This window comes from Entelurus aequoreus, linkage group LG19, assembly GCF_033978785.1.
Source record: "Entelurus aequoreus isolate RoL-2023_Sb linkage group LG19, RoL_Eaeq_v1.1, whole genome shotgun sequence".
Classification (NCBI taxonomy): Eukaryota; Metazoa; Chordata; class Actinopteri; order Syngnathiformes; family Syngnathidae; genus Entelurus; species Entelurus aequoreus.
In genome coordinates this window covers 2,385,405-2,403,263 of record NC_084749.1, presented here as the reverse complement: position 1 = coordinate 2,403,263, position 17,859 = coordinate 2,385,405, and the positions used below count along the sequence as shown (strand labels likewise).

The window sequence follows — 17,859 nt, the reverse complement described above, 5'->3', positions numbered from 1 at the left end:
GACTGGACTCTCACTATTACGTTAGATCCACTATGGACTGGACTCTCACTGTTATGTTAGATCCACTATGGACTGGACTCTCACTGTTATGTTAGATCCACTATGGACTGGACTCTCACACTATTATGCTAGATCCACTGGACGTCCATTGCACCGGTCACCCAGGGGGGGGTCCCCACATCTGCGGTCCCCTCCAAGGTTTCTCATTGTCCCATTGGGTTGAGTTTTTCCTTGCCCTGATGTGGGATCTGAGCCAAGGATGTCGTTGTGGCTTGTGCAGCCCTTTGAGACACTCGTGATTTAGGGCTATATAAGTAAAACATTGATTGATTGATTGAGTAAATAAGGATGCCAGGTGGTAACACGAACTTCAGTCACCCCCAAAATATTTTTATGCAATCTCTCTTTGAAGGGTCACCTTGGAGTGCCAGGACTTCCTGGATACCCGGGACGTCTAGGATCTAAGGTACTATAATTTAGCATTTGTCGTGACTTCCCAAATGGTGCACGTCTCCGAGTGGATTAAGACTAACATGATGATCGATTGGCTTTTATTAACAGAACATTAGGCGCCACCATTTCATCCCATGCTGATGAATGTTGTATGGAAGGCCTGTGTTGTCTCATGAATTAGATTTGCTATAATTTGATACACTAGTTAATTATGCATTGATGAGACGCCGGAGGCGGCGGGTGATGGAGCGAGGCCGATTAACCTCTTTGTGCCTCTCCAGGGATCAGTTGGCTTCCTGGGTACGGGCGGAGCCTCCGGAGAGAAAGGACGAAGGGTGAGAACTCCCTATCATTTATGACTTGCAAAAAGTCAGTGTTCAAAAACGAGAGAAAAAAATACAAAAATGAGGGGTATTTTATTTGAACTAAGCAAAATTATCTGCCAATAAAACAAGAACATTTGGCTCGTCAAGACTTTCCAAAACAAGTAAAATTAGCTCATTTCAATGAGCCCAAAAGTACCTTAAAATAAGTATATTCTCACTAATAACAAGTGCACTTTTCTTGGTAGGCAAAAAAAAAGAGACCTTTTTGCTCAATATGTTGAAAAATGTTCTTAAATGAAGTAAATGCTAGTGCCATTATCTTGACATAATGATATTACATTTCTTGAAACCAGCAAACTTATACTAAAAACTAATTTATTGTTCTTAATGCAGGGGTGTCCAAACTTTTTCCACTGAGGGCCACACACGGAAAAATTTAAGCATACGGGGGCCATTTTGATATTTTTCATTTTCAAACCATAACAAAATATATAGATTTTTTTTTTTTTAACCTTTAGGGCTCCCGGGGACCAATCAAGGGCCAAGGGTCTCAGTCATTAAAATGTTAAAAATAAGTCAAATTATTTTTTATTTTTTTTACAGTATATCTCATCAACTTCAGGTTGATATCAAGTTTTAAAAAAAAACAGATTTTATGCCTTTTCTGTCAAAGACAACTTTGTTTTTTATAGTAAAACTGAAATATGCAGTATTTAGTAATTAGAGCCCTAAAAGATCAATAATGCAGGACACCATTGATTTTAATTATTTAATATTTTTGAATAATCACAGTGAAAAGTTAAATAAAATCCCACTAAATATATTTGGGATCCAAAAGGTCTCCCACTCATAAAGTGATACATTTTTACTAGTTTTTTTTTTACTTTTCACACTTAAATTGCGAGATCAACTTCAGATATATCTGTCGATTTTACATTTGAACTATTATTTGTTTGTTTTATGCTCTTTTGTCAAATAAAACTTTGATGTTTTTATATGGCAACTACACAATATATGCAATATTTTTTCCACATAAAACATTTTAAAGTGACATTTTTTATATTCATTGTAATAATTCATTGTAACATAGATTTTTATTTTTTATTTTTTATTTTTCTCGAGCAATGGCAAAAAAATAAAAAATAAACAAAGACAAAAGAAACAAAAACAGCCTGCATGGCAGCTTTTGTGTCAACATTGCAACTTTTTCTCGTTAGATTTCACCTCATTCCACTGTTTTAAAATGTTTTTTTTAATTTTTGCAACACTATCAATTTTGCAATTTTTGCAGAATGTGTGGGGGGCCGGTAAATGATTAGCTGTGGGCCCCAAATGGCCCCCGGGCCACACTTTGGACACCTCTGTCTTAATGGAAAGGCAACAAGGCAACCGCTTGTTACTCTCAGGGTCTCCTAGCCGCTCAGGCAAATCATATTGTCTAAAAATGCATTTTTCCATCGATAACATGACATCATCGCGCCAAGTGCGTGCTCTTTCAGTCAATTAGTGCGCATATATACAGCCCGGCCCCCGGCAAAAAAATTTTGAATTGTAATTTTGAAGAATTCATCTGAATGTGCATGAACTATTTCTGTTCAAAATTGTTAGAAATGTCACATGTTAAATATTTAAATATTAACTGTCAGTTTACTGTACTGTGCCAACTGTACTACTATATGAGTACATATTTTCTATTGTTTCATTGAAAATAAATCAGCAAAGTCCATTTGGCTGTCATCTGTTTTAATTATGAGACACAATTGTGTCAAAATCATGATTTTTTTTTTTCATGCTTGAAATAAGAAATCTACGGAGCCCCTAAATTATTGTAATTTTTTATATATATATTTTTTAGACATGTATCTCGTGTGCACGAGAAACTGTCGTGCCCACAAAATTTTTTTATAAAGTTATAAAAAAAAAAATTAAAAAAATTATAATTTTTACTTTTTAAAAAAATTTTTAGACATGTATCTCGTGCGCAAAAGAACGTTTCTTGTGCGCACAAGATACATGTCCAAAAAACAATTAAAAAAATAAAAATTATAATTTTTAATTTTGTATTTTTTTAGACACGAGAAACTTTTTATAAATTTATAAAAAAAAAAAAATTTTTTTTTTTTTTTTTTTTTAGACACGAGAAAATTCTTGTGCGCACGAGATACATGTCTAAAAAATATATATATATATTTTTTTAATTTTATTTATTTTTTTATAACTTTAGAAAAAGTTTCTAGTGCGCACGAGAAAGTTTTAAAAAATGTCCAAAAAAAAATATAAAAATTATTATAAAAAAAATAAATTCCCCCATGTCCCTTTAGGGGCTCCGTAGAAATTATTACTTTAAAAAAGTAGTTTTGTACTTGTGAGTGTTGATGACACAGCTTTGCAACAGTTGATATTCTAGTTTCAAGCATGTTTTACTCAATATAGGTCATCAAATCTTAGCAACAAGCTGTAATATCTTACTGAGATAATTTAGGACCAAAACCCTTAAAACAAGTAAAAGACTCTAACATAAAATCTACTTAGTGAGAAGAATGATCTTATCGGACAGAAAATAAGCAAATATCACCCTTTGAGATATTTCATCTTACTTAGATTTCAGTTTTTGCAGTGAGGGCCATGAAAATTTACCAATAATAAACTGGCAACCTTTTCTGAATGCAGGGTCCAGCTGGCCAGGCAGGATCCGGAGGTCAAAGAGGTCCTAATGTGAGCTAAGTGGATATATGTTAGGATTTTTATTGCTCCTCTTAGATACACACAGTTAAACTGTAACGGGAGGGAAAGCCACTCTTGGTCATTTTCCACCTTGAGCTGAGTTATTGCTCATCTTCCTCTCAACAGGGTGCCAGAGGAGGAAGAGGAGCGAGAGGTCCCACTGGGAAGCCTGGAGATAAGGTGCTGCGGGGATCCATATTTAGCAAGATGGAGTGTTCTCGTTTCATTAACTTCCTTTGTTTGTTTCACTAGGGTTCAGCTGGACAAGATGGTACTCAAGGATCCCCTGGAGAACAGGTCATCTCTTGACTCATACAGTACTACGATAATTGTATAACCCTACTGTAGGGTTGTACGGTATACCGGTACTAGTATAGTACCGCGATACTAATGAATCATATACAGTACTATACCACCTCTGACAAGTGCTGGTCCCTGCCCCCCTTGTATTTTTTTAACGGGCATGACGGTGCGTCGTCGCCAAGTCACGACATTGCTAGTTTTACGAGCAGAGGAGCATGTTTGGCAGCGCACAATCACGGAGTACTTACAAGCAGACACAGTGTATAGACAGAAAAGGGAGGACGGACGCATTTTGGCTTAAAAACTAAAGATAAAGGTAATACATAGATATTATCGGCCGATAAATGCATTAAAATGTAATATCGGAAATTATCTGTATCGTTCTTTTTATTATCGGTATCGGTTTTTTTTGTTTTTTTATTTTATTTTATTTTATTTTATTTTTTATTAAATCAACATAAAAAACACACAATTAGTGAACCAACCCAAAAAACCTCCCTCCCCCATTCACACAAAAGGGTTGTTTCTTTCTGTTATTAATATTCTGCTTCCTACATTATATATCAATATACATCAATACAGTCTGCAAGGGATACAGTCCGTAAGCACACATGATTGTGCGTGCTGCTGCTCCACTAATTGTGCTAACCTTTAACAGTTAATTTGACTCATTTTCATTAATTACTAGTTTCTATGTAACTGTTTTTATATTGTTTTACTTTCTTTTTTATTCAAGAAAATGTTTTTAATTTATTTATCTTGTTTTATTTTATTATTTTTTAATTTAAAAGTACCTTATCTTCACCATACCTGGTTGTCCAAATTAGGCATAATAATGTGTTAATTCCACGACTGTATATATCGGTTGATATCGGTATCGGTAATTTTTTAAAAAGCCATTATCGGACATCCCTAGTAATACAGGATACCGGTATTAGTAAAGTACCGGGATACTAATGAGTCATATTCGGTACTATACCGCCTCTAAAAAGTACCGGTCCCCCCCAGAAAAAGGGAGAACGGACGCATTTTGGCTTAAAATTAACAATGAAGGTGAAGATATACCACTGAAACGCCCTCAGCTTTAAGACATGGCTAACTAGCTAGCGGCTAACTGCAGTGTTTTAGCTACTTCTAAATCACTATACCTCGCCTCCATGGCGACAAATAAAGTAAGTTTCTTACAAGTACCTTTATCACTGCAAGACGAGGAATAGCTAAACATGCTTCACTACACACCGTAGCTCACCGGGATCACAATGTAAACAAACGCCATGGGTGGATTGATTGATTGAGACTTTTATTAGTAGGTTGCACAGTGAAGTACATATTCCGTACAATTGACCACTAAATGGTAACACCCGAATACGTTTTTCAACACCTGACATCCACTGTAATGATACCAAGTACAAGAGCGTATCTAGTCGATACTACTATGATTACATCGACATTTCTTTAACATCACAAAATCTTTTTTCGTTTTTTATTTATTAATATTATGTTTATAAAATCAGAAAATACGTCTCTGAACACATGAGTACTATAAATATGACCAATGTATGATCCTGTAACTACCGTATTTTCCGCACTATAAGGCGCACCGGATTATAAGGCGCACCTTCAATGAATGGCCTATTTTAAAACTTTGTTCACATATAAGGCGCACCGCATTATAAGGCGCATAGAATAGACGCTACAGTAGAGGCTGGGGTTACGTTACGCATCCCGTAGTTGCGAGACCTGTTGTGGCTCAATATTGGTCCATATATAAGGCGCACCGGATTATAAGGCGCACTGTCAGCTTTTGAGAAAATTGGAGGTTTTTAGGTGCGCCTTATAGTGCGGAAAATACGGTACTTGGTATCGGATCGATACCCACATTTGTGGTTATCATCCAAAACTAATGTAAAGTATCAAACAACAGAATAATAAGTGATTATTACATTTTAACAGAAGTGTAGATAGAACATGTTAAAAGAGAAAGTAAGCAGATATTAACAGTAAATGAACAAGTAAATTAATAATGTTTTTTTTACAGTTTGTCCTTTATAATGTGTACAAAATAATAGGTGTATAAATGACACAATTTGTTACTGCATATGTCAGCAGACTAATTAGGAGCCTGTGTTTGCTTCCTCACTAATAAAAGAAATGATGTCTATTATGTTCACTATTTTATTTAAGGACTAAATTGCAATAATAAACATATGTTTAATGTACCCTAAGATTTGTTGTTAAAATAAAGCCAATAATGCCATTTTTTGTGATCCCCTTTATTTAGAAAAGTATCGAAATACATTTTAGTACCGGTACCAAAATATTGGTATCGGGACAACCCTACCCTTCTGTATGTTTATGAAAATGGACACGCCCAGGAAAAGCCTATCAGTGTTTTGTAAGTCATACAGTATATAATGTGTTTTTTCATTGCTTTAGGGTCCCCAAGGGCCACAGGGAATGCATGGAGAAACAGGATTAAAAGGGCCACCTGTAAGTGAACCTTTCATGTTTCATTTCACAACATTTTAATGTATTGATAATATAAAAAAAACATATCTTCAGGGTCCGGCTGGTAAAGATGGGATACCTGGTCATCCTGGCCAAAGAGGAGAGCCAGTAAGTACCAGCACGTTTTTGACTTTTTTGAATTTGTGAGAAAAAATTGTTCTGCTTATAAAACTAAAATACAAACTGTCTATTGTATGGAATATTATATAAAACAATTGTTGGTGCAATGGTACCATTTAATAAGTGATAAAGAATTACAATATAATCGCATATTAACATAACTTGAAAACCATAATATATTTTTTTCATTGTATATGTTTTAATTAGGGCTGTCTTAATTAACGAGTTAACTCATGTGATTAATCACAACAAGATATCACATTAATCTTGTACACACTTGCATTAACCGTGCAATTTAATTTGACCGCTACACGGTCCGTGATCAGATCAATGCATACGTTAGCACAAAAATGAGTGAGGCAAATTTCACTCCAAAATACAGTCTGAAAGAACTCTTACTAAAACTGTGAGGGATGACATTGCATTCAAGTAAAATGTTTAGAAGTTATCCTAGATGAAACATGTATTTTGTATACAAATGTGGGGGTCTTTTCTTAAGCACATTAGAATTATGCAAGTAAATAATCACCTGTGATTAATTCAAATTCCAAAATGTGATTAAAAGAATAATTCATTTGACAAGCCTAGCTTTAATATAATATTTGGGATTATATATTTTAGTAAATCATATATATTTTAGTATTAGTTTATACAAAAAAAATTTTTTTGTTACAATAATTCATTTAAAGGCCTATTGAAAGCCACTACTACCGACCATGCAGTCTGATAGTTTATATATCAATGATGAAATCTTAACATTGCAACACATGCCAATACGGCCGGGTTAACTTATAAAGTGCAATTTTAAATTTTCCGCGAAACTTCCGGTTGAAAACGTATATGTATGATGATGTATGCGCGTGACATCAACGGTTGATACGGAAGTATTCGGACCCATTGAATCCAATATAAAAAAGCTCTGTTTTCATTCCATAATTCCACAGTATTCTGGACATCTGTGTTGGTGAATCTTTTGCAATTTGTTTAATGAACAATGAAGACTGCAAAGAAGAAAGTTGTAGGTGGGATCGGTGTATTAGCGGCTGGCTGCAGCAACACAACCAGGAAGACAGAGATGGATAGCAGACGCGTTAGCCGCCGGACTCACCTTAACTTCCTCCGTCTCGCCGACCGCATCTGTGATCGGGTGAAGTCCTTCGTCGCACCGTCGATCGCTGGAACGCAGGTGAGCACGGGTATTGATGAGCAGATGAGGGCTGGCTGGCGTAGGTGGAGCGCTAATGTTTTATCATACCTCTGTAAGGTCCGGTTGCTAAGTTGCTAAGTTAGCTTCAGCGTCGTTAGCAACAGCATTGTTAAGCTTTGCCAGGCTGAGAATTATTAACCGTGTATTTACATGTCCATGGTTTAATAGTATTGTTGATCTTCTGTCTATCCTTCCAGTCAGGGATTTATTTATTTAGTTTCTATCTGCATTTGAGCCAGATGCTATCACGTTAGCTCAGTAGCTAAAGAGCTTCGCCGATGTATTGTCGTGGAGATAAAAGTCACTGTGAATGTCCATTTCGCATTCTCGACTCTCATTTTCAAGAGGATATAGTATCCCAGGTGGTTTAAAATACAAATCCGTGAGCCACAATAGAAAAAGGAGAGAGTGTGGAATCCAACGAGCCAGCTTGTACCTAAGTTACGTTCAGAGCGAAAAAAGATATGTTTTCACTGCATTGTAGTCCGTCACTCTAACGTTCCTCATCCACGAATCTTTCATCCTCGCTCAAATTAATGGGGTAATTGTCGCTTTCTCGGTCCAAATCGCTCTAGCTGCGTTGAAAACAATAGGAAAATATGAGGAAGCGAACAACCGACTACGTCACGCTACTTCCGGTAGGGGCAAGGCTTTTTTTTATCAGAGACCAAAAGTTGCGGACTTTATCGTCGTTGTTCTCTACTAAATCCTTTCAGCAAAAATATGGCAATGTCGCGAAATGATCAAGTATGACACATAGAATGGATCTGCTATCCCCGTTTAAATAAAAAACATTTAATTTGAGTAGGCCTTTAACATAGGCTGTTTTACCCCGCCTTCTGCCCGAATGCAGCTTTGGATAAGCTCCCGCCCCTCCGCGACCCCGAGACGGACAAGCGGTAGAAAATGGATGGATGGATAGTACAAAAATACTTTAAATAGTACACATTGGGTTGTATACTAGTATAGTACCGCGATACGAATGAATCATTCGGTACTATACCGCCTCTAAAAGGTACTGTCCCTGGACACACGAGGGCTTAAATTCTGACCATTGAATAGAATAGAATGCCTTTTATTGTCACTATACACAGGTACAATGAAATTAAAAGCAAGTCCAGTATCAGTGCGACAGTCTATAAATATGCAAAACATAGGAAGGAAAGAAAAGAACGAATGTTCTGAATGTGTTGTTTAAATATTAAATATTATACTTTTTACATATATACAGAAGCATTCAGACTGTGGGTGGAAAGTAAAAATTGCACACAGAGAGGTGCAAAACTATAAAATCAGTGCCTATGAGAGTTCACCGTGGTTATGGCTTCAGGGACAAAACTGTTCTTGTCTTAGACCTGATGACCCTGTAGTGCCTTCCTGAGGGCAGCAGGAATGATCCTGTAACGACTTGGAATCGGATCGATACCCAAATTTGTGGTATCATCCAAAACTAATGTAAAGCATCCAAACAACAGAAGAATAAGTGATTATTAAGTTTTAACAGAAGTGTAGACAGAATATGTTAAAACAGAAAATAAGCAGATTTTAACAGTAAAAGAACAAGTAGATTAATAATTAATTTTCTACCACTTGTCTTTAATAATTTTGACAAAATAATAAGTGTATAAATGACACAATATGTTACTGCATACATCAGCAGACTAATTAGGAGTCTTTGTTTGTTTACTTACTACTAAAAGACAAGTTGTCTAGTATGTTCACTATTTTATTTAAGGACAAACTTGCAATAATAAACATATGTTTAATGTACCGTAAGATTTTTTGTTAAAATAAAAGCCAATAATGCCATTATTTGTGGTCCTCTTTATTTAGAAAACTATCAAAGGCTATAGGCTTCCAATGAAAAGTGCATTCTCAGCAGTTGAATAAAAAAACCTCACCTTGATGTTTTTAATTCTTAGGGCTTCCAAGGCAAAAATGGCCTTCCAGGCCCACCAGGTGTTGTCGGACCACAGGCAAGCAGACCAGACTCAAACTTTCACCACCCGATCACTATATGAGACAGTAAAAATTGTCCATGGACTTTAGGGAAAATCTGGTGAAACCGGACCCACTGGGGACAGGGGCCACCCAGGCTCACCGGGACCCCCTGGTGAGCAAGGACTACCTGGATCGGCCGGAAAGGAGGGAGCCAAGGTGAGTGGTTTGTAATCATCATTGGTCTTTTAGAACAGTGTTTTTCAACCTTTTTTGAGCCAAGGCACATTTTTTTTATTGAAAAAGTCCTGAGGCACACAACCAGCAGAAATCATTAAAAAATGAAACTCAATTGACAGTAAAAAGTCGTTGGGGTCACCAACGCGGTGCCCGCAGGCACCAGGTCGCCCGAAAGGACCAGATGAGTAGCCCGCTGGCCTGTTCTAAAAATAGCTCAAATAGCAGCACTTACCAGTGAGCTGCCTCTATTTTTTAAAGTTTATTTATTTACTAGCAAGCTGGTCTCGCTTTGCTCGACATTTTTAATTCTAAGAGAGACAAAACTCAAATAGAATTTGAAAATCCAAGAAAATATTTTAAAGACTTGGTCTTCACTTGTTTAAATAAATTCTTCTTTTTTTTTTTTACTTTGCTTCTTATAACTTTCAGAAAGACAATTTTAGAGAAAAATACAACCTTAAAAATGATTTTAGGATTTTTAAACACATATACTGTACCTTTTTACCTTTTAAATTCCTTTCTCTTCTTTCCTGACAATTTAAATCAATGTTCAAGTAATTATTTTTTTTTATTGTAAAGAATAATAAATACATTTTTATTTAATTCTTCATTTTAGCTTCTGTTTTTTCGACAAAGAATATTTGTGAAATATTTCTTCAAACTTATTATGATTAAAATTCAAAAAAAATATTCTGGCAAATCTAGAAAATCTGTACAATCAAATTTAAATCTTATTTTAAAGTCTATTGAATTTCTTTTAAAATTTTTGTTCTGTAAAATCTAGAAGAAATAATGATTTGTCTTTGTTAGAAATATAGCTTGGTCCAATTTGTTATATATTCTAACAACTTTGACTGACTTTTGTATTTTACATGAGTTATTATTTGTACAAACATGGTGCAGAGTAATTCATGATTTGTTAAAAAATGTGAGTGGCTAGCTAGTTAAAATGGGATATTGTGATTTCACAAGACTGTCTTAGAAGTGATCATTTGAAAATGTTCAATTTGAAAAATGTGCACTTAGAGAAAATATAAAAATAAAGTGTTGCATATTGATATTTATCTGTTTCTATATATATTTATTGTGAGAAATCATTAAGATGATCAGTGTTTCCACAAAAATAAATATCATTAATTATTAATAATAACATAAGAGTTAAAGGTAAATTGAGCAAATTGGCTATTTCTGGCAATTTATTTAAGTGTGTATCAAACTGGTAGCCCTTCGCATTAATCACTACCCAAGAAGTAGCTCTTGGTTTCAAAAAGGTTGGTGACCCCTGCTTTAAACCATAACCAACCATGCATCAATGTAGCTCTTGTCTCAAAGTTGGTGTACTGTCATGACCTATCACATCACGGCAAGACTTATTTTGAGTTTGTAGCTGTTTTCCTGTGTGTACTGTTTAAGTTCTTGTCTTGCGGTCCTATTTTGGTGGCTTTTCCTGTTTTGTTGGTGTTTTCCTGTTGCAGTTTAATGTCTTCCTTAAACGCTATTCCCCGCATCTGCTTTGTTTTAGCAATCAAGAATATTTCAGTTGTTGCTATCCTTCTTTGTGGGGACATTGTTGATTGTCATGTCATGTTCGGATGTACTTTGTGGACGCCCGTCTTCGCGCCACAGTAAGTCTTTGCTGTCGTCCAGCATTCTGTTTTTGTTTACTTTGTAGCCAGTTAGGTTTTAGTTTCGTTCTGCATAGCCTTCCCTACGCTTCAATGCCTTTTCTTAGGGGCACTAACGTTTTGTTTATTTTTGGTTTAAGCATTAGACACCTTTTTACCTGCACACTGCCTCCCGCGGTTTCCGACATCTACAAAGCAATTAGCTACCTGCTGCCACCTACTGATATGGAAGATTATTACACGGTTACTGTGCCGAGCTCTAGACAGCACCGACACTCAACAACGGCACATCATTTGCAGATTATAATTACTGGTTGGCAAAAAATATTTTTAACCCAAATAGGTGAAATTAGATAACCTCCCACGGCACACCGGACTGTATCTCACGGCACACTAGCGTGCCGCGGCACAGTGGTTGAAAAACACTGTTTTAGAATAGTGTCACATCTTATCTTCTGGGGTAGCGCTCTAATTTGAAAGAGAATAAAGAAATCCTTCCAATATTCTTTACAACATATGACTTCCACTGGCTTTAAATCCTAATCATGTGTGTGTGTGGTTTCCAGGGTGACCCAGGCCCGCCAGGCGCACCTGGAAAGAGTGGCCCTGCGGGTCTCCAAGGATTCCGAGGAAGCCGAGGGATCCCCGGTGCGACGGTAATGGAAAAAGTGCAGCGTTTGATCACATCCGCTGCCGTGTCTCAGGTGTCGAAAGGCTGAAAATCAGTACGCTTGATTGCAAAGTTGTTTGTGCCTTGGCAGGGTCCTGCAGGCTTGAAAGGAGGAGAAGGTGTACCTGGTGCTCCAGGACTCATAGTAAGTCCCTCTAAGTGACTTGGTGTCTCTGCAGCTTTATATCACGTAGAACCGGGGCCACATCGCAGTTATAGCCGCCCGCAGAGGGGCCGCTTTTAACAACAATTTATGAATTTATATGCACGAATAAGGTGTCGCCTTGTATTATTGCACAAATGCCAATGCTTTTGGTTATCATATATATATAAAAACTATATTGCCAAAATTATTTGGCCACCCATACAAATAAGATACGATAGGATAGGATAGGTCTTTATTGTCATTGCAACAAGTACAACAAAACTATGTTTTCAGCACAAACCCGTTCAAGATTAGACAAACAAACAGTGTACAGGGTTACAGAACAGGAACGCTGATGGGTCGCCACAAGGCGCCCCGTAAAAGGTGGGAAAAAGGTAAAATGCTGGGTAAGAAGATGAGTAAAAAAATACAATCTAGAATGGACTCTTAAGGTGGTCTAGTCTGTTTTCAGAACAGCCTGCTCCTGTTGTTGGACCGTCAAGGCCATTCGAGGGAGTCAAATCGTGGATTAGGATTTTTGTTTTTCCGCGAGCAGACATTACAATGGCTTGTCCGTTCTATTTGTCCATGCTGGCCCTCATATCCAATTTTTCCCTTACCAGCTTTTCCATGATGTGATCCATCTTGCGATTCAGTTCTGAAATCGCCCCAGTCTGTGATCCCACAGCCCGGCCCAAACCTTCCATTGCGACAAACAGCCTTTGGGCCCCTTGAGTGGCTGCCATCGTCTTACGAATTTGACGATACACCAGAGCAGGGGCACCCCTGCTCACCAACGCGGTGCCCGCGGGCACCAGGTAGCCCGTAAGGACCAGAGGAGTAGCCCGCCGGCCTGTTCTAAAAATAGCTCAAATAGCAGCACTTACCAGTGAGCTGCCTCTATTTTTTTAATTTTATTTATTTACTAGCAAGCTGGTCTCGCTTTGCCCGACATTTTTAATTCTAAGAGAGACAAAACTCAAATAGAATTTGAAAATCCAAGAAAATATTTTAAAGACGTGGTCTTCACTTGTTTAAATAAATTCATTATATTTTTTACTTTGCTTCTTATAACTTTCAGAAAGACAATTTTAGAGAAAAAATACAACCTTAAAAATGATTTTAGGATTTTTAAACACATGTACCTTTTTACCTTTTAAATTCCTTCCTCTTCTTTCCTGACAATTTAAATCAATGTTCAAGTAAATTAATTTTTTTTTATTGTAAAGAATAATAAATACATTTTAATTTAATTCTTCATTTTAGCTTCTGTTTTTTCGACAAAGAATATTTGTGAAATATTTCTTCAAATTTATTATGATTAAAATTCAAAAAAATTATTCTGGCAAATCTAGAAAATCTGTAGAATCAAATTTAAATCTTATTTCAAAGTCTTTTGAATTTATTTTAAAATGTTTGTTCTGGAAAATCTAGAAGAAATAATGATTTGTCTTTGTTAGAAATATAGCTTGGTCCAATTTGTTATATATTCTAACAAAATGTAAATTGGATTTTAACCTATTTAAAACATGTCATCAAAATTCTAAAATTAATCTTAATCAGGAAAAATTACTAATGATGTTCCATAAATTCTTTTTTTAAGTTTTTCTCTTCTTTTTTTCGGTTGAATTTTGAATTTTAAAGAGTCGAAATTGAAGATAAACTGTTTCAAAATGTAATTGTAATTTTTTTTCGTGTTTTCTCCTCTTTTAAACCGTTCAATTAAGTGTAAATATCATTAATTATTAATAATAACATTGAGTTAAAGGTAAATTGAGCAAAGTGGCTATTTCTGGCAATTTATTTAAGTGTGTATCAAACTGGTAGCCCTTCGCATTAATCAGTACCCAAGAAGTAGCTCTTGGTTTCAAAAAGATTGGTGACCACTGCACCAGAGCAATGCCCAGCCCAATCAGCAGGTGCCCCGCGATCACGGTTCTAAATAGGTAGATGTCTTCCACGTCCTCGACGGAAAGGACTGAGAGGCACATGATTCTCCATTTATCCCAGGAATCTCTCACGTACCCTGCAGCAATGGTTCCATCAGGGCAGCCAGGCTCCCCAGAACCTCTTTTCCTCGTCGAAAAGATTTTGTCAATTGAGTCGAGAGTCCAGCTGATCATTTCCATGTCTGATGTTTAGATTTGGAGGACAGCGCAAAGAAAGAGGCTTAAAAAAAGTGTAGACGAGACAAAAACAAAGAGAGCAAGCAGGGAAAGAAGGGAGCGGGAAAAAATGTGACCGCCCTCACCAGAATCAGAATCAGGTGTCCTAATCACTTGACCCGGCCACAGGTGTATAAAATCAAGAACTTAGGCATGGAGACTGTTTCTACAAACATTTGTGAAGAATGGGCCGCTCTCAGTGATTTCCAGCGTGGAACTGTCATAGGATGCCACCTGTGCAACAAATCCCGTCGTGAAATTTCCTCGCTCCTAAATATTCCAAAGTCAACTATGGGCTTTATTATAAGAAAAGTGAAGAGTTTGGGAACAACAGCAACTCAGCCACCAAGTGGTAGGCCACGTAAACTGGGTCAGCGGATGCTAAAGCGCATAGTGCAAAGACTCAGTTGCTACAGAGCTCCAAACTTCATGTCACCTTCCAATTAGCCCACGTACAGTACGCAGAGAGCTTCCTGGAATGGGTTTCCATGGCCGGGCAGCTGCATCTAAGCCATACATCACCAAGTCCAATGCAAAGCGTGGGATGCAGTGGTGTAAAGGACATCACCACTGGACTCTAGAGCAGTGGAGACGCCTTCTCTGGACTGATGAGTCACACTTTTCCATCTGGCACTCTGATGGACCAGTCTGGGTTTGGAGGTTGCCAGGAGAACGCTACATTTTGGACTGCAATGTGCCAAGTGTGAAATTTGGTGGAGGAGAAATTATGGTGTGGGGTTGTTTTTCAAGAGTTGGGTTTGGCCCCTTAGTTCCAGTGAAAGGAACTTTGAATGCTCCAGGATACCAAAACATTTTGGACAATTCCATGCTCCCAACCTTCTGGGAACAGTTTGGAGCGGGCCCCTTCCTCTTCCAACATGACTGTGCACCAGTGCACAAAGCAAGGTCCATAAAGACACGGATGACAAGAGTCTGGTGTGGATGAACTTGACTGGCCTGCACAGAGTCCTGACCTGAACCCGATAGAACACCTTTAAGGTGAACTAGAACGGAGACTGAGAGCCAGGCCTTCTCCACCAACATCATTGTGTGACCTCACCAATGCGCTTTTGGAAGAATGGTGGAAAATTCCTATAAACACACTCTGCAACCTTGTGGACATGTTAAAGAGGTTCATTTAGCCTACTAATGTGTATTTATAAATGGTTGATTTATATAGGCTAGTAAGGTAAAGTTTTGTACCTGACAAGTTTCATATCCATATAACACGTCACAGATGACGTCACACTAACATCACGTGACACCTCTGAGGAAGGCTGCAGAAGCAAGATAGCCGAAACTTGTCAGGTACAAAACTTTACCTTACTAGCCTATATAAATCAACCATCTATAAACCTTGTGGACAGCCTTCCCAGAAGAGTTGAAGCTGTAATAGCTGCAAAAGGTGGACCCACATCATATTGAACCCTATGGGTTAGGAATGGGATGGTTCGTATGTGAGTCAAGGCAGGTGGCCAAATACTTTTGGCAATATAGTGTATATATTTATGTACACAGTAAAAAAAAAAAAAAAAAAGTGTAAATTTTGCTGTAAAAAAAAAAAAAGTCCACTCAGTTGCCAGAATTGTAATGTAAAATGTCTATTTGTTTTTACAGCATATTTCTGTAAATGGAAAAACAGAACCACTGTGCTTTTATAACAACATTTTGGTGGCTGAGTTGCCAGTTTCTAAACTGTCATTTTGCATTGTACAATTTGATGGGTAACTTGCTTTGAAATCACAAGTCGAGCAGGCGATTGAGTATTTGATTGTATTTTGACAATACAAATATTTGAAATGTGTGATAATATGATCAGAATCAGGTTTATTTGGCCAAGTATACTTGCATATACAATGAATTTGTCTCCGGCAGTTGTTAGCTCTCTAAACATACAATTGGATTGATTGAAACTTTTATTAGTAGATTGCACAGTACAGTACATATTCCGTACAATTGACCACTAAATGGTAACACCCCAATAGGTTTTTCAACTTGTTTAAGTCGGGGTCCACGTTAATCAATTCATGGTAAACAACAGACAAGACAAGTATGCATTTACTGAGCAAGCAAGTACTGTAGGTGCATACTTTACAGCAAGACAATATTTTAGTCACTTATCAACATTGTATGCAAGTAAGACTATACAAGATTTAGTGCAAAGTTCAAATATATACATAAGATACATTTATAGTGATAAAAAATGTGGAGAAACAGTAGTGCAAAAAAAGCCAGGTGTAATGTGCAATAATATTTGTTGCATTATTAGATCATATTTAGCTGTTACATATACTGTAATATTGTACATGGTAATTTGGATTTGTTATATATTGTATATACCAGGGGTGTCCAAACTTTTTCCACTGAGGGCCGCACACGGAAAAATTAAAGCATCTGGGGGCCATTTTGATATTTTTCATTTTCAGACCATAACAAAATATATGCATTTTTTTATTTATTTTACCTTTAGGGGTCCCGGGGACCATAAAGGGTCTCAGTCATTAAAATGTTAAAAATAAGTCAGATTTATTTATTTTTTTAAATTATTTAACGCTTACAGTAAATCTCTATATCAACTTCAAGTTGATATAAAGTAATACAAATTAAAAAAAATGTTTAATGGTTTTTCTGTCAAAAACAACTTAGTTTGTTTTATAGTAAAACTGAAATATGCAGTATTTAGTAATTAGAGCCCTAAAAGATCAGTAATGCAGGACACCATTGATTTTAATTCTTTCATATTTTTGAGTAATCACAGTGAAAAGATAAATAAAAAATCACTAAATATACACTACCGTTCAAAAGTTTGGGGTCACCCAAACAATTGTGTGGAATAGCCTTCATTTCTAAGAACAAGAATAGACTGTCGAGTTTCAGATGAAAGTTCTCTTTTTCTGGCCATTTTGAGCGTTTAATTGACCCCACAAATGTGATGCTCCAGAAACTCAATCTGCTCAAAATAAGGTCAGTTTTGTAGCTTCTGTAACGAGCTAAACTGTTTTCAGATGTGTGAACATGATTGCACAAGGGTTTTCTAATCATCAATTAGCCTTCTGAGCCAATGAGCAAACACATTGTACCATTAGAACACTGGAGTGATAGTTGCTGGAAATGGGCCTCTATACACCTATGTAGATATTGCACCAAAAACCAGACATTTGCAGCTAGAATAGTCATTTACCACATTAGCAATGTATAGAGTGTATTTCTTTAAAGTTAAGACTAGTTTAAAGTTATCTTCATTGAAAAGTACAGTGCTTTTCCTTCAAAAATAAGGACATTTCAATGTGACCCCAAACTTTTGAACGGTAGTGTACATAAGATAAATTTATAGTGATAAAAAATGTGGAGAAACAGTAGTGCAAAAAAAGCCAGGTGCATTGTCTGTAATGTGCAATAATATTTGTTGCATTATTAGATCATATTTAGCTGTTA

The 17,859-nt window shown here is 36.7% G+C and overlaps 1 protein-coding gene across 1 annotated transcript in view; it reads left to right on the top strand.

Moving 5' to 3' along the window:
- Nucleotides 1-17,859, top strand: part of LOC133634991 (collagen alpha-1(XI) chain-like) — a 277,932-nt gene that overhangs the window by 211,316 nt on the left and 48,757 nt on the right. Inside the window, exons 31-41 of the mRNA XM_062027654.1 lie at nucleotides 413-466; nucleotides 735-788; nucleotides 3,450-3,494; nucleotides 3,630-3,683; nucleotides 3,756-3,800; nucleotides 6,243-6,296; nucleotides 6,369-6,422; nucleotides 9,564-9,617; nucleotides 9,691-9,798; nucleotides 12,011-12,100; nucleotides 12,206-12,259. Of these exons, the coding sequence (XP_061883638.1) occupies nucleotides 413-466; nucleotides 735-788; nucleotides 3,450-3,494; nucleotides 3,630-3,683; nucleotides 3,756-3,800; nucleotides 6,243-6,296; nucleotides 6,369-6,422; nucleotides 9,564-9,617; nucleotides 9,691-9,798; nucleotides 12,011-12,100; nucleotides 12,206-12,259 (666 nt within the window). The remainder of the gene's footprint in view (nucleotides 1-412; nucleotides 467-734; nucleotides 789-3,449; nucleotides 3,495-3,629; nucleotides 3,684-3,755; nucleotides 3,801-6,242; nucleotides 6,297-6,368; nucleotides 6,423-9,563; nucleotides 9,618-9,690; nucleotides 9,799-12,010; nucleotides 12,101-12,205; nucleotides 12,260-17,859) is intronic.